At 57.0% G+C, this 24,832-nt stretch overlaps 1 protein-coding gene across 2 annotated transcripts in view; it reads left to right on the top strand.

The window, feature by feature from the left end:
* The window catches only part of PHF21B (PHD finger protein 21B), a 96,151-nt gene continuing 79,561 nt past the window's right edge, over positions 8,243-24,832 (top strand). The window contains exons 1-2 of one of the 2 annotated variants that reach the window (XM_021091398.1): positions 8,243-8,733; positions 9,583-9,648. In XM_021091398.1, coding sequence (XP_020947057.1) covers positions 8,680-8,733; positions 9,583-9,648 — 120 coding nt within the window. In that variant the 5' untranslated portion in view covers positions 8,243-8,679. Of the gene's footprint in view, positions 8,734-9,169; positions 9,416-9,582; positions 9,649-24,832 lie in introns of those variants that run through there. The other variant, XM_021091399.1, reaches the window with a different exon arrangement.

The raw sequence follows: 24,832 nt of genomic DNA on the forward strand, positions 1-24,832 counted from the left end.
CCGGGAAGGCAGGACTGAGAAGAACTTGTCAGCCAAGTTCAGGCTCGGTTAGGAAGAGAGCTACGATTGATTACTCATGTCTGCCTCGGGAGCAGGGCCTGCGTGGCGGCACATGGGCCTCATAGTTGCTCTCTTGGTCTAGGGTATGAAGAGTGGGGTTGGGGAAAAAATCGCCCTCTTGCTGCTGACTTGAGACACAATCAAAGTTCTGCAAACCAGGAGCTCCCGCGGCAGCTCAGCGGGTTACAAACCCGACATAGTGTCCATGAGGATGTGGCTTCCACCCCTGGCCTCACTCAGTGGGTTGAGGGTCTGGCATTTTTGCAGGCTGTGGTGTAGGTCACAGAGGCAGCTCAGATCCCCTGTTGCTGTGGCTGTGGTGTAGGCCAGCAACTGTAGCTCTGATTCAACCCCTAGCACGGGAACTTCCATATGCTGCAGGTGCAGCCCAAAAAGGGGAAAAAAAAAAAAAATCTCCAAACCCTCCTTTCTTCATCCACAAAGTGAGAGAATGGGCAAGACTCTCCTAACTTTGAGAGTTTAATTAGATTAATTGGGCAGAGTCTGTCTCCACTGGATTTTGCTTAGTCAGGGTGGTGTGTGTGTGCGTGTGTGTACATGTGCATTTGTGTGTGTGTGTGTGTACTAGGGGCAGGGGGTTGGAGAGAAGTCTCCGCCGCTCAGGACGCAGCGGATGGTTTTTTCGGCCTGCAAGTGGGAGCTCCATCGGGGAGGGGCCTGGGAAGCAGGTGCAGGTGAGAGAGGGCAGGTTCTAGGCCGCCTCTTCTCTGCCTGTCCTTACAGGGCTCTGCACCGTGTCAACCCTAGGTCGGCATTTATCGAGTGCCTACTGTATCCCAAGGATGCCTGCTTAGCAGACACCCCCAAACTAACTGACACACCACCCCTGAAAGACCCTCAGGGCAGAGAAAGCCCGGAGGGGTGTGGGGTGTGGCTGGGGTCTGGGGCCACTTGCTTCAGCCAACGTTGGCTCGTGCCTCCAGGTGGCCGAGTGACCTCGTTCAGGCCAGTCACCTTGGTCACCCCAAGTGAAAACAAACTGCTTATCTTCTCTCGGCCTCCGCATTCTTCTCGGATATATTTTTACCCGTCAGACTCTATTTATACACGGGTGCCAGTTCCGCTCAGCACGGCAAACATGCCCTCACATGGGACCCCACCTCCCCCTCTGGACCCAGGATGGTCCGCGTGCAGGGACCTGGGCTGTGCGCTGAGGGACACGCATGGGCAGGATGCTGTGCTGGGCCCCAGGGAGTTTCTGAGATTGACAGACAGACGTGCAACGGAGGATGGTGGCCCCAGGCAGGAAAGTAAGGCCGACCCTGCAGGGCCCGGAGGAGGGAAGCGGGAGGTGCGTTGCCCTGGAAAACTGCTCGTCCAACAAGCGCAGAACAAAGCAGCCAGAGAGGCTGCAGAGGGTGGCCAGGTGGTGGCCGACGGCAGCAGAAGAAGTATGATGGGGCCAGGGAGGCATGGCTGGGGCGGGGGCGGGGGGGGTGCTCGGGAGCTTTCTCCTCCATCATTTTCCCTCCACCTTGTGAGAAGGGCCTGCAGGAGCTGGAGCCTCATCCCATGGTCTTCTAAGCTGGAGGAGTCCGCTGATGTCTCTAAGCCTGTTTCCTCCTCCCAAACTGGGCTGGACCGACGGGCTGGGGCCGCCGCAACAAGATTCCAAAGACCAGGGCCCTGAGACTGCAGAAGGTTATTCTCTCCCAGTTCTGGAGGTCAGAAGTTCCAGATCAGGCGTGGTGGTGTGGATTCCTGGTGAAGCCTCTCTTTCTGGCTGTAGGGAGCCCATCTCTCCCTGTGTCTCCTATGGCCTTTCCTTGTGTTTGCACAGAGATGAAGAAGGAGATGGAGACAGAGCTAGAGATAGAGATGGAGACAGAGACAGAGATGGAGATAGAGATGGAGATGGAGACGGAGATGGAGATGGAGACGGAGACGGAGATGGAGATGGAGACGGAGACAGAGACAGAGAAGGAGACGATGGAGATGGAGAAGGAGATGGAGATGGAGATGGAGATGGAGACGGAGATGGAGATGAGATGAGATGATGGAGACAGAGATGGAGATGGAGACAGAGACAGAGAAGGAGACGATGGACATGGAGAAGGAGATGGAGATGGAGATGGAGACAGAGATGGAGATGGAGACGGAGATGGAGATGAGATGAGATGATGGAGACAGAGATGGAGATGGAGACAGAGACAGAGAAGGAGACGATGGACATGGAGAAGGAGATGGAGACGGAGATGGAGACAGAGAAGGAGACAGAGATGGAGATGGAGACGGAGATGGAGATGAGATGAGATGATGGAGACAGAGATGGAGATGGAGACAGAGACAGAGAAGGAGACGATGGACATGGAGAAGGAGATGGAGACGGAGATGGAGACAGAGATGGAGATGGAGATGGAGATGGAGACAGAGATGGAGATGGAGACGAGATGATGGAGATGGAGACGGAGATAGAGACAGAGACAGAGATAGAGACAGAGAAGGAGACGATGGACATGGAGAAGGAGATGGAGGAGGAGACAGAGATGGAGGAGGAGATGATGGAGATGGAGGAGGAGATGCATCCCACTCAGATACCCTGACCAGCAGTGTCCCCCTCAGGACCTATTTCTTGGCCCATCCACTGGGGTTTTTTTGTTTTGTGTTTTCATTTGTTTGTGCTTTTTTGGCTGCACACATGGCCTGCAGAAGTTCCTAGGCCAGGGATTGAACCATCACCACAGCAGCAACCTGAGCCACAGCAGCGACAACTCCGGATGTTAAGGTGGTTAGCCCACCAGGGAACCCCCACCCAGTTTGTTGTGGCAACATCACTGTCCACCTGGCTCACAGAAGTGTTTGGGTGCCTTCTCTTGCCCTGGCCGTCTCGCCTGCCTGGCTTCAGTGCTAACTCCCCACCACCTCCTCAACCCACATCCCTCTCCTGCCCCCACCCCTGGGTAGGACCAGGTCTGGCCCATCCTCCCAGGGAAGCATCCTAACCCATCACCCTGGCCCGCATCCCCCTGGGTCTGGAATCTGCAGACACTGAAACCATCACTGCACTTTAAGCGCCAGTGGCTCCCGACGGACAGCTGACCACATCCCAACTGCTGTGCGAGCGAGGGCATCTGCCTCTGCTCCTGGCCCATCCCCAGGCCTCTCTGGTTGGGGCCGATGCTGCTCTGATCTATCCCTCCCGGGCATCCTGAAGCTTCTGTTATCACCTATGATGCTCCAGGCTCAGGAGTGGGCTTAGCCCAGTGGGTACAAGAGAGAAGTACCCCAGCTCTCTCCCCTCCAGTAGGACAGCTGGGAGCACTGTGGCCCCCTGCATTTTCCTGCTCCTTAGGTCACCTTCCCACAGCCCACAGGCCCTTCCTGGGATCACCCCCAGAGCTCACCTCCCCACTAAACCCCTTTACCCAACTCCTAGCCCAGGGTCGGCATCAAGTTTAAATCCAGACTAAGCCACCATGTCCCTCCTTTTCTGGCATCACCGTGTCCATACCCACCTGCGCACTCATGCCTCCTCATAAGGCTCAGTGGGCCCTCGCCCCGCGATGCCCTGCCCCCACAGCTGTATACATACATATAATATATATGTATTTGCCTTATTGGGCTGCACCTGTGGCATATGGAGGTTCCCAGGCTAGGGTCCAATCAGAGCTGCAGCTGCCAGCCTACACCACAGCCACAGCAATGTGGGATCCTGCCTGTATAACACCTTCAAACCCCAGCCTAGCGTTTTAGACCATGTGGTCCGGCCCCACTATCTCTTCTGTCCTATTTCTCTCCCACCATGGCAGGTTCTCTGAGGTCTCTGCTGCAGCCTGCCCCAGGACCTTGGTGTATGCCGTTTGATATTCTCGGTGTATTCCCAACCAGAATATCCATCCCTACCTTTGGAAACCAATCCATTTTTCAGCCAACTGGCCCGAGCTCCCGCCTTCCCAAAGTGGATTAGCCTAAACCTCTGCCCAGCTTTCTCTTCCTCTGTCTGGGCGGCCAGCCCCAGTCAAGCTGAGCATCAGCCTTCCAACCCGTGTCATGGGGGTCCCCGGCCGACTTTCTGGAACTCCTGGGAGGGTCAGTGAGATCACGGCTACGGAGAATTTTTTGTGGATGGTGAATCTCAGAAGACATGGTATCATTATCTTCCCTTTTCTTTCTTTTTTTTTTTTTTTTTTTTTTTTTGCCATTTCTTGGGCCCCACCCACGGCATATGGAGGTTCCCAGGCTAGGGGTCTAATCGGAGCTGTAGCTGCTGGCCTACACCACAGCCACAGCAACACCAGATCCGAGCCTCGTCTGCAACCTAAACCACAGCTCACGGCAACGTGGGATCCTTGACCCACTGAGTGAGGCCGGGGATCGAGCCCGCAACCTCATGGTTCCCAGTCAGATTCGTTAACCACTGAGGCACGACAGGAACGCCTATCTTCCCATTTCTGTTCAAACTTTTTGACAAGCCCCTCTCAGACCACGTCACTCCCAGAATTAACCCTTCCCTCCCCTGTGGCCCCATTTATCTCACTCTGCAGTTTTTAATGCGGGGCCCCTTGAATTATAACCTGTTACACCTGTGTTTTCTCTGTCAGAGCCTTCACTGCACCATGGTCTCCCAGGTTCTGTGACCCGTCTAACTGGGCGTGGGTCACATAGCACCTGCAGGAGGGTCTTGTACACCAAAGGTGCATACTAAATGCTTACTAAGCTGCCTTTGAAGTCCTTTTTCAAGATTCACCTTGGCCTTTCTTTTTAGGGCCACACCTGTGGCCTATGGAAGTTCCCAGGCTACGGGTCGAATCGGAGCTGAAACTGAAGATCTGTTCTTTAGTCTGAGAACATTCACGAATATGTTCGGTTCTTTCCAGTGGACTAAGGGTGTTCGTAGACATGGTTCCATGAGCGCTCACCCGAACCCTGCAGTATGAGATCCATAGATATTTCCACGTCTCGACTGGGGGTCCGTCAAAAGCAGAGGCCAAATCAAGCCTAGAATCTCTTTTTGAGATGCAGCAAGAGCGAGTGGAAGGGGAGGGAGCAAGGTCAAGGTGATGGATTATCGAGCTGTCCACTGCTTCTTACGAAAGACAGCTGTTTGCTGGGCTACATGGGACACTTTGCAGGCTGCCTGGTGGGCCCCCCAGCCCCCTGAGCTTTCCAACCAGCCAAGAACGCAGTGCCGTTGACTGGCTGGCTTCTGAATCCTGTATAGTGGGTCCCAGTTCATTCAATGAAATAACTCACAGCCTTGGACTTCCGAGTTGTGTCACTCAACCCTTGGTCCGTTGGCCCTGAGATGCCAATCTTCACGCAGAAGCTGGAAGCGGTGGGAGCAGCAGGCGCCCGCATGGGTCCACAAGGTTGGACGTGGTGCTGGAGCTGCAGCAGCACCCCCTGTGGCAGGTGTGTGGCAGAGGCCGTGGTGAAGGCCTGCCCTCCCTTGGAGGCCAGGTACGCCAGAGAGGTTCTGTGACAGGGACTCTCCACTGAGCACGTGGCCAAGGTCCAGGCCCAGGAGGAGCCGAGAAGGTCCAGGGGTAACTATGGTTGGTTGGCTAATTCTCATTTTATATCTGCAGAAATGGAGGCTAGGAGATGTTGAGTAACTTGCCCGAGGTTCAAGGCCGTTAAGGAGTGAACTCAAGTCTCCAACTCACATACCCAAAGTCCAGCCTAGGGCCCCGTCCACTTGATCAGAGTGCGAGTGGGTGCTGGAATGAATCGCTCACATCTACAGTCATGATTCACAGCCCACCTTTCCAAAAATGGAACCTGTCTCCCTTTCAGCATTCATTCATTCATTCCTTCATTCACCCCCTTCTGCACTTACTCATTAGGTGAGCACCTACCAGGCAGCCCTGCCTTCTTCCAACATCGTACATTGTGCGCAGCCTACAAGCCAGCCTCAGAGTCAGCTCGGGCTCCAGGAGGGAAGCAATCACCTTTATCATGGAACAGAGTGTCCCCCTTGCTAAGTAAGCTCTTCATGATAAGCCTCTAGATGGAAGAGTGAAGAATTTACATGTAGAAACTAGAAGTTCCCACAAGAGATGGCATTTGAAGTGAATCTTGGAGAATGAAGAGGATTTTAAAAGGTAGGTTATGAAGAGTTCCCTGGCGGCCTAGTGGTTAAGGACCTGGCATGGTCACTGCTGTAGTTCAGGTTCAATCCCTGGCTCAGGAATTTCTGCATGCCGCAAAAGTAAATAGATAAAACAAATAAAAGGTGCGTTATGAGCAGGCATAGCTCGAGCAAAGGGATGCTGGCCTGGAGTGCAGAATGCATTCAGGGAAGAGTGCGTCTGCAGTAGCAGCACGGGTCTCCTGGTAAGTTTTGGCAGAAGGTGCCAGGCTAGGGATCCAACCCGAGCCACAGCAACGACCTGAGCTGCTGCAGTGACAACGCGGGATCCTTAACCTGCTGAGCTACCAGGGAACCCCATCCTGGTACGTTTTTTCCCTCCACGTAACCATAACCGTTTCCCCTCGATGTCAGGGAGCACCCAGCCGCTGGTCTCTGTGGCGCCCTCAGGCACTAGGTGACTCTGAAAACAACAGCGGGGAATGAGCATCCTTACCGCAACCCAACCCGAGTGAAACAACAGAAACTTGCAAACAGCATTTCACAGTCACTATCCCCCTCGCCTGAGTCTGCGCAGGTCACGGACAACTTGCACAGCCTCTCTGTTGATTTAATTACACACACGGCCAATGAAATTATTATGAAATTTTACTAAAAAGCCAGTGACATTTACAGAGATTACAAGAGGAAAACTCTCTGACACGTGTATCCTCCCTCTGGCTCCAGGCGCTCCGGTCCCCAGACGGTCCACTCCCTGGCTGGTGTCCAGCCCTGCAAAAGCCCTAAGTAGAGGGGACACCAGGCTAAGTTGGGCTGAAGGAGGAGTGGAAGAAACTAGCGTCAGGCTTTTTGTTTTGCTCTTGGTGAGCTCTGCTTCTCTCTGACTGGTGCCAGACCAAACAGATGACGGCGCTTAGGACATGTGTTAGTTTTGTGAGTTTGTAGCAGAGCCCACAAAGTAATCTCTGATTCCTGGCCAAGTGCCTCCTGAATGCTAGGTGCTGCGGTCAGGGAGGAGAGGCCCCTAGGGTTTGGGGAGTCCAACAGACAAACGCAGAAGTCACTTGTGGCAAATGGCCTGATTAGAAGTCCAGAACAAGGCTGAGATCCCGACTTGGGGGGAAAAAACTCCAACAACTCCTGCTGAGAGTAGACGCATTGGAGGCATGCTGGCATATGTTGACAGGGGCATTAGCGGACTGTGTGGACCTGGGCATTTCCTGCGCTCAGAGGCATATGAAGCTATAATGATTCGTCAGGATAAACGGTGGACGTTTACTCTGAATACAATTTACACTCTTCCCCCCATCATCTCTCAAACATACCAGGATGCTACCAATACAGCACAGAGCTTTCCGACGTTAATTGAGGAGGGTGGTAACTCCAGACGGTAATATCGACTCGGAGATGTTAACCTTTTGGCTGCGGGGCTGAGAGCTTTGAAATGCGATCTCCGCAGCTCTAGTTGTAATTGTTTTATGTCACGTTGACCGAGCGTGTTTACGATTTTTTAACAACAGCCTTAAAAAGTCCAGTGACATCTGTCGAGAGTTTAATTGAGAGTGTAAGAAAAAAAAATCATTAAAGGGACAGTCAAGAGATCAGTTTTCACACTGTTTAAACAACACGGTGGCCATCAGGCAGTGGAGGAATCTGGTGACACGACTAATTTAATCTCCCAAGTCGCAGCGCTAGTGTACCGAGGGCAGGAGGGGGTGGGAGACAATTTAAAGGAGAGGAAGGCGCAGGGAGGCAGGGGAAGAGGGATCCCCGAGAGCCAAAGGAGAAAAGACACGGAAAAGCGGACATTTCCCCTCCCAGTGTCAAGTATCTCCAACCCCGGCCTCGGGCAGGGCGTCCCGTTTTCCTGATTTGGCAGGGGGCGGGGCCGGGGCCGGGGGTGGAGAAGATGGAGGGCGCCCCGCACGGGCGGCCCGGGGACCGGCGCCCCAAGACGCGGACCGGCGAGTTTGCGCCCCTGAGCGCCGCCACTTTTGTTCTGCGCTCGCGGCGCCTGGCCGCGGCGGAGCGGCAGTGCGCACGCGCGGGCGGGGCGGGGCGGAGCGGGGCGGGCGGCGGGCTCCGGCCCCGCCCCCCGCGCCCCGGCCCGCTCCATCCGGGCACTGCCGAATTAGCATCGTGCCGAGGCACAACTTTGCCGAGGCCCAGCGAGATCCAGGCGCGCGCCGGAGGAAATATAGTCCCTGCCGGCTGGTGGCTCGCGCGGGCGGCGGCGGCCGAGGGGCGGGCGCGCGCGGGGCTGCGCGGAGCTCCCGGCGCCTGGGGGCCATGCGCCGGGCCGCGCCGGCAGCCCGGGGACCCGGCGCAACTTGCCGGGCAGCCTGAGGAGTTGGGGCGGCCGCGGGCTCGGCGCCGCGGCGCCCGGCCGCCTTTCTTCCCCCTTGCCAGACCCCTCCTTCCCTTTCGGCCGTGGGGGAGGGGGCTCGTGTCGCCCCCCCTTCCCCGGAGACCCAGTCCATCCCCGTCCGCCCCCTCCCCGGCGGAGCCGCGCAACTTCCCGGGAGCCGGGGCCAAAGTGAGCGTAAAGTGCCGCCCAAGTTGCCGGGATGGAGCTGCAAAGCCGGCCCGAGGCGCTCGCCGTGGAACTCGCGCGCCACCAGGTAGGCGACCCGGGGCTGCGGGCCTGGGGTCGGGGCTCCAGACACCGGAGGCCGGCGTCCTCTTCCTTGTCGCGGGGTTTGCAGGGCTGGAGGGTCCGCTCCTCGAGCCTGCCCTGGGGGCGAGGGGAGTGTGTACCTGCACGGGACCCGGTCTGGACCTCCCCTCTGCCCCTCTTCCGTGCAGTCCTGCCCGGTTTGGGAGGTCGGAGGCCGGTGGGACCCGAGCCCGGCGTCTTCTCTTTCTCGAGCACGGTCTACAGGACGAAGGTCCCGGGAGGGACCCCCTCGGTGAACCTCCCCGGGGCTTGTGTGAGAGTGCGTGCGCCGACCCCCTCCGGCCCCCACCCGCCCCGTGCAGTCCTGCACAGTTTGCAGAAGTAGTTTTGGCGATTGTTGCTCGGGCGAGCAGCGGCGTGGCGGCCGAAGCCCGAGCGGTATTGCGGCGTGCGCGCGTGTGTGTGTTGGGGAGATTAGGACGCGACTTGAATATTTATGAGCTTTGCTCGACACGGACTCGCCGTGTTTACTTGGCTCTTTGTTCCTCCCCCCTCCCCCGGCACACACTCACACTCACTCGCACACACACCCCGGCCTGCAAACTTGCACCTCTCGGGGCGCGCCGCCGGGTGGCCTCGGCCCCCTCCCCGCCCCGCGAGCTGCCCCGATGAGGCGGCAGCCACAGGTAAGCGGCCCCGCGCGGCACTGCCCGGCCGCCGCGCGAGCGGGACGCGGCCCCGGGGAACTTGGGGCGCGTGGCTGGCGGCCCGAGCGGGGGTCCGGAAACACTTGACCCCCACCCCACCCCCGCCCAGGGCGCCGGCCTGAGCCCGCTCCTCCGTGTTTCCGCAGAACGGCGACCTCAAGAAACAGCTCCACGAGAGGCAGCCGCGGATCGCCGCGCTCAGCGACAAACAAGTAAGCGAGCTGGAGCTTGGCCCCCGCCCCCCGCTCGGGGCGGGGAGGAGGGGTCGCCGGGCACTTTGGCGGCACCCTAAAAAGTGCCGCCCTCGGCACCGCGCGCTCAGACTCCCAAAGGAGTCTCTTCAGTCCTCAAAGTTACTCGCCCCCCTTTTCTGGAAAGAAAGAGCCGGGTTATGGGCGGCCGAGTGGGCAGAGCGCAGCTCCCGCAGTGGCCGAAAGAGAGACGCTGCACTTAAAAGGCGGCGAGCAGCCCGGCGTCCATTTTGAGCTGGTGGACATGTTTTTGGAATGTGGCAGTTTCTCCCGGCTCCGTGTCCCCCGCTTCACGCTGGTGTGAGGGCGGGTGGGGGGAGAGGGGGCGGCCATTCGGGCCTGGACACCGAAGTACTTGGAAGCGATTTCTTGGTTCCCTTGCAAATCTTATTTAAAGCAGCGTCCCTCTGGGCCCCCCCTCCCCTCCACTTCTCCAGCATCACTTTTATTCTTGGAACCTGACGCCCGCTCCCGGGGAACAAAAGAAAGGCGCCCCCCAGGACTCCCCAGTTCTGCTCCAACTTTGGTCGTGGGCATCAGGTGTAGCTTGGGACCCGCGAGAAGCTCCTCGCGGTGGGGGGCCACCGACCCCCCTTCCGGCCCCTCGGCGAGGAAAAGTTGTCCATTGTGACTTAGTTGCGCTGAGCTCAGCGGTAGGGGTTTCAGCACCACGAACAGATGCCGCCGCCGGAACGCGGCCGGCCGCGCGCCCCCGCCCCCTCCCTCCCTCCCTCCCTCCCGGCCGCTCGCGCCCCTCCCCCTCCCCCTCCCCCCGCGCTCCCTCCCCGCACACTCGCTCCCGCCCCTTCCCCGAGCCGAGAACTTTGAGCGGCGCAGCCAATGGCGGCCTCGGGGCTCCGAGGGGGGCGGGGCGGGGGTGCCCGCCCCGCTGCCCCCTCCCCTCCCTCTGCCCGCCCGCGGGCCCGCCCCCGCCCCGCCGCGCCCCCGAGCCATCGATCGCGCTTCCTTCGGAATGCCGGTCGCCGCCGTCGGCACCAAACTTGGACAGCGCCCCCCCCCTCCGCCTCCCCGACTCGGCCGCCGAGCGGGTCCCCTTCTTCCCCCAAGTCCCGGCCGGGTCTGCCCGATCGGAAGCCCCCCCCTCCCCAGAGGGCTCGTCGGTTGGCGGGGAGACGTGGAGGAGTCTGGAGGGGGAGAACTCGGAGGCCGGGTGTTCATTTCGAGTCTTTAAAGTTGAGAAGTGGTGGGAGGGGGCGTGCGGGAGAGGCGGGGGCCGGGGGTGGCGGAAAGAAAGATGGCTGTTCCCGCGGGTCGGCGCCTGGTCGGGGGCGCCGGGCGGGACCCGAGGGTCGGGACGAACGCGTTAACCCCTTTCTGGCGGTGCCGCGGCCCCCTTCCCGGCCGCGCGCGCCCGCCCGCCCCGCGCCCCCGGCCAGGAGTGGAAGCTTCCATTCCCGCCGGAGGGGGGCCCGGCTCTCGGCCCCGGCGAAGTCGGGGAGTTCGCGGGGGGAGGGGACCCGGGCCCCGCATTAGCATTTTGATTGCTTTGATGCCATTTTTGGAGGGGGAGGGGTTGGAAGACCCTTCTCCGCGGAGCACAAAGATGTTTAATCACTGTGTAGAATCAAATCAGATACTTTCTTAAAAAAAAAAAAAATCCTCCATCGAATCTGATACCGTGTGATAGCTGAGGGTTACTAAGCCCCCTTTTCACTGGGTAAAATAGCAAGTTGTTGACTCTTATGCTCCGAGTAGAAGATTTAAAACGGAGAGCGAGAAAATCCAATAATCCCGCAGCTTTTATTGCAACAATGTCTCTTTATGTGTGCTTCTACATCGCAATAGTTTTACTATTTGGAGTGGCTTTTCGGAGCTTAGGTTTGATCATGTCTGTATTGTGGCAACTATTTCAAGGCTGTTTAAATTTTTATGATGATAGTAAATGAGTAGCTATTTATTATCTGTCATGCCTGAATTTAGATGAGGCTGAGGAGAGAAACATTTGAAGATCGTGTTTGAAGGTTGTGGTGGCGCTTGGGGAAGGAACTGTCCTGCTCCAGGCTGCCTTTGCCTTTAAATTTGAACTCGGGGAAGGAGGCCCGAGAACGGACTGTACCTCCATCTTTTTGTGTGTCGGAGTGTGTGTTGAAAAAGAGAGAAAGAAAGCCACAAAAACTTTTGTTCTCTGGCTTTTTAAAAACAATTCTCTTTGAAGTGGCTGAAAATACCATTTGGGAAGCAGCCAGGGCTTGTCCTGGCCATTGGCACTTGTGTTGGTAACTGCAAGTGTGTTGTTTTTCCTTTTCTCTTTGTGGCATTTTATGTAGCAAAGGGCTCATAAAAGAGAGAGGGAGGGGCTGGGGCCGTGGTGCAGCATGCTAATAAAGCTGCCTCGTCTCTCCCAAGCTCCGCCGAGAAATCTTTCCGAGGTCACCTATGAAATGAGTTGGGGAGAGTTCACATTCACTCGTTTCCCTCTCCTCGGGCGAGTTTGGTGGTGGTTGGCAGCGTGGCTGGAGGGAGGTCAGGGAATGAGCTTCTGGAGGTGGTTCCGGGCTGCACCCAGGGTCTTGAAGGGGAGCGGTGGGCTCGTCTTGGTCACCCCTGCACCTGCCCAGGAGGAGCTGAAAGGCGGGATCAAGGATGAAAAAAGCCAGGATTCCGGAGTTTGTTTTTCACGCCCCGTAAACATAAGGGTAGTGTCCCTTTAGAGGTTCGCTTGGGAAGGAACACGCCATCTTCACCTCCGGGGATGTGTTTTTGTGCTGCTCCTGCTCGGAATATGGGACATAAGGGTTAAGTGTCACTGAGAAGTGCCAACGCGGGTGGGTGATGAGCTCGGTGGTAAAGTAGTCGGAGGACCCCATCGTCCGCATTTGTTAGAAATACAATAGCAGGGAGTAATATCTTTGGTGCCCGCCATCGAGTTCCCATGCACGCCCTTGGCACTGGGATTTTTTTTCCGTTACTTCTGGAAACATGGACGAGTGCTTGAAGATGTTTATCAAGGATTCCTGGAAGTAGAGAGGTTGTTTGTTGGTCCAAAGTACAGAGATCCGGATCCTGTGTAAGCGTCCAGCATCTCCAGAGGATAAACTAGGGAACCAGTTTCCGTGGGACCTGGCTATTAGAAAACAGAGTTCATGTTTTTTTCCTTAAAAACAAAAAAGAGAAAGGGAGATAAGGGGCAGCTGGTCAGCGCCCGGCCGTGGCCCAGCCCTCCGTGGCCAGACCGCATTCCCGTGTGGCACCCCCCCCCCACCCCTGGGGTGTGAATCTGGTGGAGGCTGGACCCTTCGTCTTTAACAAGATATGATGTGTGAAGACTCCATTAGTTGCTCCAGTGGTTTTACGCTGTGAATTTGCAGCACATGCAGAGAGGCAGTAACATTTTTATCTAAATTGTCAAGCAACAAGAACTTCCGTGTAAATAACAGCCCCACATCATAAATACCGGAATACCGGGTTTGTTTTTTTTTTTTTTTTTTTTTTTTCCTCCCCTCTGTCTTTGGAGTTCTCAGCACAGCGTTCAGCTGCCATGTGAAGGGGCATCTTCAGACCTGAACTTCATGCAAGTTCAGCTTCCCCATGGAGTGAGAAGAGCCTTCTGTATGAACGCAGTCTGTACCAGTGTGGCAGAGACACACGCGCGCGCACACACACACACACACACACACACACACACACACACTGAACTCAGGGCCTTGCGTGCGGCTCGATCTGTCCATTTGATGGACTCTGGATTCCGAGGGAGCGTCCTCAAGTGCAGCAATAAAAATATGTCTTCTTGAAGGTATTATGTATGTGGCGTTCACCCAGGCACTGAATCACGTCTTGACTGTGATTCACTAGCAGCATCGGACGCCAGAGGGACTCCACCAGAAGCATCCACCGAAGGCAGCTGCGGGGTGGAGTTACTCTGAAAGCTGCCCACTTGTTTTCAGTCCCTCAGTAAAAGGATGCGCCATTTGCCAAGCCCTCCCCCCAAGTCCGCTCTCATCCCGGAGGCTAACTTTTAACCTTCCTGACCTGGTGTTCACAAAATCTCATCCTTAAAACAGCAGCATTCCATGGAAAAGATCACTCATGCTGCTGCTCAGAGCTTCATGTCTCATGTTCTGGAAAAGAGTGTGGGCTCGAGAGAGCAGGTGCCCAGGCCTGGCTTTGCCCTGTTGCCACCTGCTCGGCCTTGACCTCCCACTCCGCCTCCCACGGCCAGAGTCTCCTGGACCCACACTTTTCTCTGAGCCGTCTTCCGGGGCCCCTCTTGCCCTCCATCTGCCCACCACTCTGGTCCCTTCCCCATCATCCCTTGGCTGGAAGAGTACAGCCTCCTCACCTAAAGCTCCACTCAGAAAGCTTTATTGGAATATAATTCATGGATTGCATAATTCACCCGTTGAAAGTGTACAGTCAAGTATTTTTGGTATGTTCACAGGTATTTGCAACTGGTCACTGCCATCGATTCTAGAACATTTTCATTATCTTTTGGGTATCAGCCCCCCGTCCCCACCCCCACCCCCAGTCTTAAACAACCACTAATCTACCTTCCGCCTCTGTGGAGTTACCCAGTCTGGACTTTCTCATGAACAGAATGGTCCAATCTGGGCTCGTAGATACTGGGTTTCTTCCACCGAGCGCACCGCTTCTAAGCTCAGCCAAGTGTCACACCTTCTTGGGTGTGAATTCTGTTCCGTCGTGTGGCAGACCGCACTTTGTGTCCGTTCACCAGCTGATGGGCGTTTGGGTCGTTTCCGGCTCTTGGCTCTCGCCCCCTCTGGTTCTTTCTCCACCGGAGGAAGCGTCTTTAAACTGGAACAAGATCACGATGCTCCCTTGCTGGAGCCATTCCAGGGGTTTCCCTCTGCTCTCTGCAGGGATGGCCCTGCCCCCCACCCTCCCCAGGGCTCGGCCTCTGCGAGGGGTGCCTCCCCCTGCCCCCTGCCCCCAGACAGCGCGGCTCCTGGCCTCGGGTACCGCCCGCGAGCATTTTCCTGCTCTGGAGACTCTGCTGACGGTCATCCGTTCCCATCTTTTCAACACCGTCCGTCGTTTGGGCCAGGCTCTAAGGGAGCTTACAGGTCCCAGAGCAGTGCCTTAGAGGGGCTGGCTGCGTATTTCCTGAAGGAGCAGATGCCCGGGAGAAGGTGGGTGTGCAGACCGGCAGGGACGTGCAGCGGGGCCCTAGAGGAGCCCCTCGTAGTGGTCCTTGTCGTGGGCCTGCCGTGAACAGTTTTTTTCGGTCGTGTTTGGAATGAGCGGACACAGAGGTGAGTAAGACCGGCAGCTCCCTGTTTTTGGAAGCCACACGACGGAGTGCGGTTTAACAGCCACGTGTCAAGGAAACTCCAGAAAGGTTCTGTGGGAACCATGCTGTGTGTGTGGGTCTCCGGAGACAGAAGACAGCTTCCTGGGGGAGACGGGTGGGGGGGGGGTCCTGAGGACGCCTGGGGGTGTGGGCTGGAGATGCTGGTGGCCGAGCTCGGGGCTAATGGCCTGAGAGAACCTGCTGGTGAATTTCTGGCAGTTAAACCATAAGAGAGACAGACAGACAGCAGAGATTGCCGGGCAAGGGGGGCATCTAACACCGGCGCAGAGCCTGGATTTGTGCTGGGGCTGGGAGAGGCCTGGGGCTTTCAGGGCTTTGGTGCTGAGATTAGAAGGGGAGAGAGGGAAGGAGGCTTGAACTCATTCCCTGCCTGGCCTGGCCGTGTGAGCACCTTGATCTGTCACCTGCCTGGGAAGACTCTTACAGCGACGATGGCATCTGAACATGACGCAGGAGAGGGGGCTGCTAGGTGACGGGTACTTTGCAGGCTGAGGGGTCAGTGGCTATGAGCTGACCCTCCTCCTGACTTCACCAGGGCTTCTCAGGACCGAGAATTTGGTGGGGGAACACTTCTGGAAGCTCCTTGAAAGTGGTTCGGTGGGCAATTCTGCTGGGTTGGTTTAAGAGGAAAAAAAGTAGGAGTTCCCTGGTGGCTCGGTGGGTTAAGGACCTGGTGTGGTCACTGCTGTGGTGCAGGTTTGATCCCTGACCTGGGCGTGGTCACTGCTGTGGTGTGGGTTTGATCCCTGACCCGGGAACTTCTGCATGCCGTGAGCACAGCCAAAAGAAAGCAGAAAAAGAAAAAAAGTGTGTGTGTACTTAACACGTATTTCCATGTATTGGCTAGGTTTCCATTACTGATTTGATTTAGACTAGTTGTAAAGTGTGTAATAACAAATAGCAAGTACAGAAGACCCTTGAACAACGTGGGGGTTGGAGATGGTGACCCTCAGTGTGTAACTTCTAGGCGATTCTCTGATTCTCCGTGTAAGGCAGGTCCTCTTACCTGGGGATTCGTCCAACCACAGACCCTGCAGTAGTGCAGTATTTACTAGTGCAAAAATCTGTGTGGAAGTGGACCTGCATGGTTCGAACCCGTGTTGTTCAAGGGTCTCCCGTACATTGAAAGATGCCAGTATATATGCACAGAGTCTGTGCCGTGTGTATATAAAGTGCGTTGATAATTTGTCCAGGATTATGTTACTAAAACCAGAGACAGGATTTGTTGAAGACAAAAAAATAATGACCCTTCTCCTATGGAAGTAAAATCTTAACACGATAATGAGCACAACTAGGAACCATGAGGATGCAGGTTCGATCCCTGGCCGCCTCAGGGGGTTAAGGATCTGGCATTTCCGTGAGCTGTGGTGTAGGTCGCAGATGTGGCTCGGATCCCGTGTTGCTGTGGCTGTGGTGTAGGCTGGCAGCTACGGCTCTGATTCAACCTCCAGCCTGGGAACTTCCATATGCTGCAGGTTTTGGCCCTGAAAACAACAACAACAACAAAAACCAAGAAACAAACAAACAAAAATAAAACTGCGGAAGGCAGCAGTTGCTTTTCTTCCTGTTTCTGTAACATTTCGGAGAGGAGGAAGAAGTCAACTTCTCGCAAAGTTTCTGCTGTAAAAGCAACATCTGGTTGTTGGGGAGAAAATTCACAGCACAAACGTGAGTCGTAAAACATGACCCCGCCGTTGCCCCTCCTACTGTGCGGACGAGAGCCGTGCTGGTTCTCGGGTGTGTTTGTGGACATGTTCTGTGCATGTACACACGTTTGTAACACAGATAAACACGCTTAGTGGGTTACTCATGAGCACGCGCTTCCTAAACTTGTTTTTTGCACTTGACATTTGTCTGGACATCTCTTGGGAACAACTCGGTTCAATTCCACAAACATGTAATGAGCTCCCGCCTGGTGTGGGGGTGGCTTTGATGGTGGGTGATGTGCTATTTTTAGTAATAGCGACAGCTCTCATCCAAGATTTTACACTAAGGCTTCACTGGCTGTGCTGGCAGCAAGTTTCTCCTGTAGTCGGGGAGGCAGGTATGTTCATGGTTACCTGTCCAGCCAGGCGCCTGCGTGGAGGGTTACCTGGGGCTCAGCCGGGCAGGGATGGGGTGCTTGCTGTGATGAGGCAGTGGGTCACTGAGGAGGTGACATCTGTCTGCATTGTGGAGAAGCAGAGAGGCAGGTTGCAGGCCCTGTGCCCTGGCTGTCTGCGGCCCTGAGGTTCTCCAGTGGGTCTGTCCCAACACTGGAAACACACATCCATGGCATGCTTAAGTTCTCGGGCCAGGGATTGATCCGGCACCATAACAGGGACCTGAGCCCCAGCAGTGACAATGCTGGCTCCATAACCCACTGAGCCACCAGGGAACTCCCCAATGCCTCTTTGATGCACGTCTCTTTTCGTTTTTTAAGGTTTAGTGGAAGTATAGCTCCTTTACAGCGTTGTGGTGAATTTCTGCGGTACAGCAGAGTGATTCAGTTATACGTGTACACACGTCCGTTCTCTTTCAGATTCTTTTCCCTCATGGACCGTCCCGGACCCCTGGGTAGAGTCCCCTGTGCTGTACAGCAGGGCCCCGTTGCCCAGTCCGCCCACGGGCCTCAGTGAGATGCACGTCTTTTTGTTGGATTGTTGAGATAATCTCGTGACGTGTGGCTCAGGCCAGGCCAGGTGCACCTTCCCAGTGGGACAGGGCAGAGAGGGGCAGCGTCCCCAGTTAGACAGCTTGGGACCACTGAGGGGGTGCCCTCTGGTTCAGCCTTTGGTCTCTAGACTGTAACTTGGGGTACCCGGGAGGACAGAGGCCCTGAGGTCACGACACCAGGCTTCCCATCCCTGTTCCGCCTCCATCTGGCTCGCCTGGGACAGGTCCTTTTGCTTCCTCGAGCAGTTTCCCATCTGGGCATCATAGTAAAAACCACCTTCCTGGGTTTTAGAGGTGAAATCAGGTGATGGGTGACAGTGCATCGAACTGCCAATGGGCTAAAGGGGTGATTTGAGTAGAATTGCACTGGCCACGTGGGTGACCCCAGGAAAGGCCTTCGTGGCACCGGGGAGGCTGGAGCTTTTGTCCTGTTACTTGTCCTTCTTGGTCGAGGTTGATGACTGCTGTCCCCTCTGCCGGTCCACGGAGTTGGCTTTGATATGTTAGCCTCTTAAAACACCTGCTGTCGGAACTGTACAATTGATTTCAATTAACTTTGAATTTTTTCAGTGAGATGACTCTGATAATAACTTTGGTAATCCCATGCCGCCTCATTAGAGCGGCTGGCTGGTGATTAGCCCTGTGATTTAGCAAGTTTTTCCTCCAACGCCTTTGTCTGTTCAGAAACCCAGTCATGGGCGCACTGCCGTTGTCACTCCGCTCGTGCGAGCCGGTGCTCAGCGTGGCGCTGCCTGGTCCACCACGGAGCCCACTGTGGGGTCTGAGCCGGTGGTGGGGGTCCTTCCCGCGGGCAGCATCTTGGGTACACTCTGGTCACACATGGGGGGCTTAAGGAGGCCCCTTTGCGCGTGTTGGCTCATTCTCTAAGTCCCTTGTCCCTGACTTCAGGGGAAGGATGAAATCACGGGTCGTTTTACCCCACGCTCTTTGGAACTTCCAGCTTTTGAGGAAATAGGACTCTTGGATTTTCCTGGAGGAAGAGTCCCCCTAAGAAGGCTTTTAACTCTGACTCTGAGAAGCGTGGAAGAGGTTAAGCACCGCCTGGCCTTACAGCTGGACAGGCTGGACGTGTGACCCCAGCTCTGTGCTTTGAGGGCTGTGAAGCGGGACTAGCAGGCCAGGCATCGCCCATCAGAGAGCTGAGTGCTGGCGTGTAGGGAGGATTCCCTGACACGACACGTGGCGCTCTGAGCCGGATAAGTTCTCAACAAGTGGGATCTGAGCCTCACGAGTCAGCTGTCCCATCGGATGACACCCTGGGTGCCCCCACTGCTGCCTCAGTCACTGTGCACACAGCCCTTTGTGCACGGCCTGCTCTTAACCCTCATCCTAGCTGGGAGGCGGCTGAAGCCCCGAGAGCTAGAGCGGCTTGTTGACGTCACTCAGCTGGCAAGTGGCGAGGGAGCCGTGGTCCAGTTCTGGGCCGTTGTGGCTTCACGATCGCAGCATGTGGGGGAACAGGACAGCTCGGCTGAATGTGAAAAGTCGGGTGTGTCCTGTGACTCCAGGGCACGTGTTCTGATGAAAGGAAATGGAGTTAGGATGTCAGAGAGAAGCACCAGCAAGTTCGGTGCTGTTTGTGATGACGAGTGGGGATTTTATGGTGAAGCAGAAGGTCATGGAACTTGGGGCAGGGGCGGGGCTCGGTCTGTGTCCGGTCTCTGCCCCTGGCACCAGGGTGGGGAGCATGGGGCAGGCAGTGGGGAGGGCAATCTCTGTGGCATAGAACGAGCCAGCAGCAGGTGGTCTGGACGGACCCCCGGGCGAAAGCCCCCCACCCTCTGCTCTGTCATTCCCGCAGTGGCCTGAGCACCTCTGTTCTCCTTGTCACTGGGGTTTTATACGTTAAGGTGGAGGCATCTCCTCGTTTTGAAATGGCCTCTGTTCTCCAAAGGAACAGACGTGCTTCCTTAAGATGTTTATTTGTTCGCGACTTAAGTGTGGTGAGAAATGGCTGATGGAGCTTCGTTCTGGTGGTGACCTCTGACCGCCACCAGCGGGCATCCCCTGCGGTCTCAAGCGGGCCGCGCTTTGCTTTTTTCGTTTTTATTTTTATTTTTCGCTCGGTCCCTGTGTTGGTCTTGTTAAAGCGCAGCAGAAAGGGCACCCGTGGGGGGATTTTTCCTTTTTTTCACTCGGGGTTGAGTGGCTCCGCAGCCCCACGAGTAAGCCAGGGAGGGCAGTTGTTGGGGTTCCTGTGGCAAAGTGGGGACGGCGCGGCTTGCAGGCCGGGCTGTCCTGAGGACCAGTGCGGGTGCCTGTCCCACGTGCCGGGTGCCATTTCCGGCCCGCGGCGGGCAGCCGGGTGAGAGGGAGCCCTTCCCGGTGTAGCTTTTTAACAGTCATGCGAGAAGCAGGGGCCTGGCGGTGCCCCCGAGACACGACAGCGGTGGAGAGGTGGACAGACAGGTGACCGTGGCTCTTGTCGGGACCGAAGCCCCCGGGCTGCTTGCTGTCTCCCCGGACTGGTGTGTCCCCAGTTGGGATTGGGCCCTAACCTTGGCATTCGGTGGAAGTTGAGGGCCCAGGTCCCGCAGACTCGGCAGAGGGCGTCCAGCAGAGATACACGTGACCAGGGGCCACCCCAAGCCCCTCCTTCGCTGGAGCGACAGCCCTCATGGGGGTGGTGAAGGCGCCCCGGGCCCCAGGCTCCAGTCTCCGGACCACAGTGCAGCTGCCCAGGAAGCATGTCGTTTGGGTCAAGCCACTCCATTCTGCTCATGCTGTTTTCTTTCAGAAGCGACTTGCCCCCTGGGGGAGGCAGGCTGGGTCCCTCACACGGGTCCTCGTGGGGATGGCAGGGTCGCTGGGGCCACCACCCTGGAGGCTTCCAGAAGGCGGTCAACTTTGAGAGCCCCAGCTTGCGATGCGCCCAAGGGGGGAGGCGGCCCTGGGAGGAAGGGCGCAGCGCCTCCCGGGACCGTCCGTCTGTCCTACGAGACTTCCCACCAGAGATTGGCCGGTGCGCGCCACGCTGGTTCAGTCCAGAAACATGAGTGCCTGCAGGGCTGCACTTGGGGACAGAGGTCCATCGTGGACGTGTGTCTGGCAGAGGCCACGACCTACACAGCCACAAACCAGAAAGTGTTTGTCAGATTTCGCCAAGTCACCTTCCAAAATAGCAAAGGTGATAAAAGATAGTAGTTTGCAGGGGGCGGGGGGTGGGGGGGATTATCTTTAGGGGAAATAATCGCTGCCTTTTGATCTCTTGGGGGGAGGCAGCAGGAAGTTACCTGAAATAGCAGGTGAGGGTCTCTTGGCCTCTGTGGGGGATTCCAGCAGGCTCCCACGTGGGCGATGCTCTCATCAATTTGGGGAGAAGCTTTTGCCCCAGGAAAGAGAACGAGGGGGGGGATAGGGGAGGAGATATGTTTCTCTTTGGTGTCACTCAGGCGGAAAGCCAATCTGCACATGTAAATGAACTTGAAAATGCAATTAAAAATGTATACATATTGGAGACTGTGATCCAGAATTTAATGTGAGCTGCAGGTTACCAAGCGACAAGCAGCATTTCCTACAATCAGTGGGACCGAATCTGCTCTGTGATTAATGCAGCTCGGTGGAGATGAGTGCAGCCCAGCCGGGCTGATGTCTCAAGCTGGAGTGTGACGGCCCCACTGAGTGTCACTTTTCTTTGCTGACATCACCAAGCTCCTTCTCCTGGTTGTCACTGCCGAGGGGACACGGACTCAAGAAAGTCCTTCCAAGGGCTCGTCCTGACTGGACAGGAGAGGTGACAGACACTTAGCCTGTCGTTGGGGACAGAGGTCAGAGGGGCCCTGGGCGAGGTCACAGCTGCTGGTGCTGGGAATGGGCGGATCTCGGGGACCACCTGGCTGGGGTCTTAGAGCAGGAGCTGGGCCGGGGGTGCCAGGGAGGGGCAGTCAGGGTGGCAGAGCTGTCCATGTCTGGGTCTTGTCCGGGGTGTACCCACCAACATGTGCAGAAGGCAGTGCTCGGGGTTGGGGGGCAGGGAGGGCGGCAGCAGCCACCGCTGGTTACGGAGATGGGACACACGCCTGCTGGGCTCCCACTCTGTGCCAGGCGCTGGGGACACAGCAGTGGACAGAAGAGGCCTTCGAGATGTGCTCAGGCTCAGGGGCCGAGGCAGGTAATAGGCAAGACACATCATAAATGAATAGGAGGGAAGGGGCCGAGTGTTTCAGCCAAGAGTAGAGTGTGTGGGGGAGCAGGGGGCGGCGAGGGGAGGCAGGTGGCTCCTTGAAATGGGGTGGCCTCAGGCGTCAGAGCCAGGCCTGCAGAGCAGCTGGAGAAGTGAAGAGGGCATTCTGCAGGACGAGTGTCCTAGGCAGGGGTCCGGGAGACAGGACCTGCCTGGCGTTTCCAGTGGAGGCCGGCGTGGCCAGGATCGTGAGTGACAGGTGAGTCTGAGGGAGTCTGGAGCTGGTGGTTCAGGCGGGGTCTGACCTCCCCAGCACGGCTGTCCCCTGCCTTTCAGTCGCCAACTGGCCGCGGCGAAGAAGAGAAGGTGGCCCTTTCATCAGGCAGGGTTTGGACTAGAAGCTGGAAGTTACTGGAAGGCCAGTGTCAGTGGGGGTATCGCTCAATGGTAAAGCACTTGACCGCAGAAGGCCAGCTTTGGCTCTGAGGCTGGAGGACTTCCCTTACACAGGCACCTCCCTGGGGGGCCAACCGGTCGTTCTGAGACCTTCTTTGGTCCAATCAGCACTTGAGCAGCAAAGCGGAAGTCCCGACAGCAGCTGGAGGGGGCCCAGGTGGGCTGTCCCTGTGCTGAGTTCCCAAAAGCCCAGGTTCTCAGGGTTCCATCTCTGCCCAGTCACAACCTGTGATGCCCTGACAACAGCGGGATCCCCGACACTGCGGGCAGGCGGCGGGCAGCCTGGGCGGGCGCTGGGCAGACGTGCTCTGTGGGGAGGCGGGGGGCAGCGAGGCCCAGCAGCAGCCCTGTCATCACGTGGTGTGGCCCGTGGGCAGCCTGCTTTTTGAGTTTTTTCCAGGGGAAGCCAGAGCCCCGCGCTCACGTGAAATCTGCGATTTGATGTAGGTGCTCCCTGAAGGCCTTGCCTTCCCTCTTTCTTTCCTTCTTCCTTCCTTCCTTCTTTTCTTTCTTTCTTTCTCTCCCTCTTTCCCTCCCTTCCTTCCTTTCTTTTTTTTTTTTTTTGGCTTCTTAGGGCTGCACCCTCGGCATATGGAGGTTCCCAGGCTAGGGGTCAAATTGGAGCTGTAACTGCCGGCCTACGCCACAGCCACAGCAACGCAGGATCCGGGCTGTGTCTGAGACCTACGCCACAGCTCACGGCAACGCCGGATCCTTAACCCAGTGAACAAGGCCAGGGATCGAACCTGCGTCCTCGTGGATCCTACTCAGATGTGTTTCTGCTGCACCACGATGGGAGCTCCGTTAAGGCCTTTTCTAAATGCTTTGGCCCGAAGGACACTCCCGCCGGCCACACCAAACCTGCCTCCTGTGCGCCCTTCTGAGTCCCTCCCCAGGCCCCGGACACCTGGCCCCTCCTCCCTTGTTCGGACCCAGCCTGACCTCCCCAGAGGGGCCTGAACCTCCCTCTGGCCCCATCACGGCAGGTCCTGAGCAGGTAACTGCCTGCCTCCTTCACCTCCATGTCCCTCCGTGGGGCCGATGTTCAGAGCTACGGGGCAAACCAGGGTCGGGTCGAGGGGTGTGAGGCCCAGCGAGCCCCCGTCCCAAAGCCCCCAGCTCCTGTCAGGGGAGGACAGTCGCTGCTGGGCTGGAGGGCCGTTGAGGTTCTTGAGGAGCCTTCGCTTCTCGCTGAGAGTAGTAAGCGGAGCGGGGATGTATTTCTGTAAATAAAACAGGCCCCAGCCCCTGCCCCTGCCCCAGCGGAAGCCGGTGCCTGTTGAAGTTAGTTTATTAACGAGTTCTGCTGAGTGGGCTTGAATGGGGGCCGAGCTCTCATATTGTGGATCTAATTATAAACACAAGGGATGACACCAAATACGCAGCCTTTCGAGGGAGAAGAGTCTGGCAGCTCGGTTTAAAGTGTCCTTTAATGAACTTCTTTGGCACTTGTATCTTAGCAACGCGTTTATTACATTCTGGAGCAGCTGGACTCCGGCACAGTAATTTATGCCCCCCCCCCGCCGCCTCTCTTTGGTGACGGACCCGCTTTTCCAAGGCTGTGTTTCCGTCTCTTCTGCTTTGTCTGGTTGATGAAGAAGGTGCACGGGGTGCCTGGAGCGGGGACCTTGCTGGCCGGCAGCAGGGACCGCGGCCCCGGCCTGAAGGAGGGCGGCAGCCTGGCTCGGGTGCAGGCGCTGCAGGCTGCCTCTGGGATGTGCCGAGTATCTCCCAGCGCAGCCTGGCTCTGGGTATTTTTATCTGGACTTCTTTCCTGTGATGACACTCATTTGGATGCGGCGGAAGTGGGGACATGTGCACATCTTTCCTCGTGATGATCGGCAAGCCTTTCGGTGGGATGGGACGCGTTCTGGATGGAGCGGACGTGGGGAGGGCGGCGCCGCGCAGAAACAGGCCGGGGCCCTTCCGAGCACGGGGACTTCGCCGGCCCCTTCCCTCCCCTGAGCCTTGACTCTCCTGTCTGCCGTCGAGGGTCCCGGGGCCACTGGAGCAGAGCGCTCACCGCACACAGGGCAGACTAAAGCGACAGAACTTTCCCCCCTCACCGTCTGGGGGCTGGAGTCTGAAATCAAGGTGTGCGGGGCTGTGCTCCCCCCGGTGGGGGGGACCCTCCCTGCCTCTCAGGCAGCTCCTGAGGCTCCAGCTGCCCCTGGGTTGTGGCTGCATCATCAGGCCCCTGCTTTTGTCTTCACACGGCTGCCTTCCCTCTGGGTCTGTGGCTTTTCTTCTAAGGACTCCAATCACTAGACTTAGAGCCCCCCAGTGCCGTGTGACCTCAACGGATTGACCACATCCGTCAACACCCAACTTCCAAACAGGGTGAGCTGCGGAGGTTTGGGGTGGACTCTGCTTAACCCACGGCATCCGTCACGGAAGCTCGTCATGCCTGCCTCCGAGGGAGCTGAGACTGAGATGGGGAAGCCGCTGGTGCCAGTTGTGGGAGCCAAAGGGCTGTGTTTCCTGAACCCATTATCTCGGGGTGGGGGGGATGGAGCCCGCACTTCCTGGGACAGGTGAGAATGTGTCTTTACTTCTTCCAAGAACTTCGGGTCCTCTTCGTCCCTATTTTTCAGGGGGTG

The sequence above is a fragment of the Sus scrofa genome, chromosome 5 (genome assembly GCF_000003025.6).
Source record: "Sus scrofa isolate TJ Tabasco breed Duroc chromosome 5, Sscrofa11.1, whole genome shotgun sequence".
NCBI classification, from domain to species: domain Eukaryota; kingdom Metazoa; phylum Chordata; class Mammalia; order Artiodactyla; family Suidae; genus Sus; species Sus scrofa.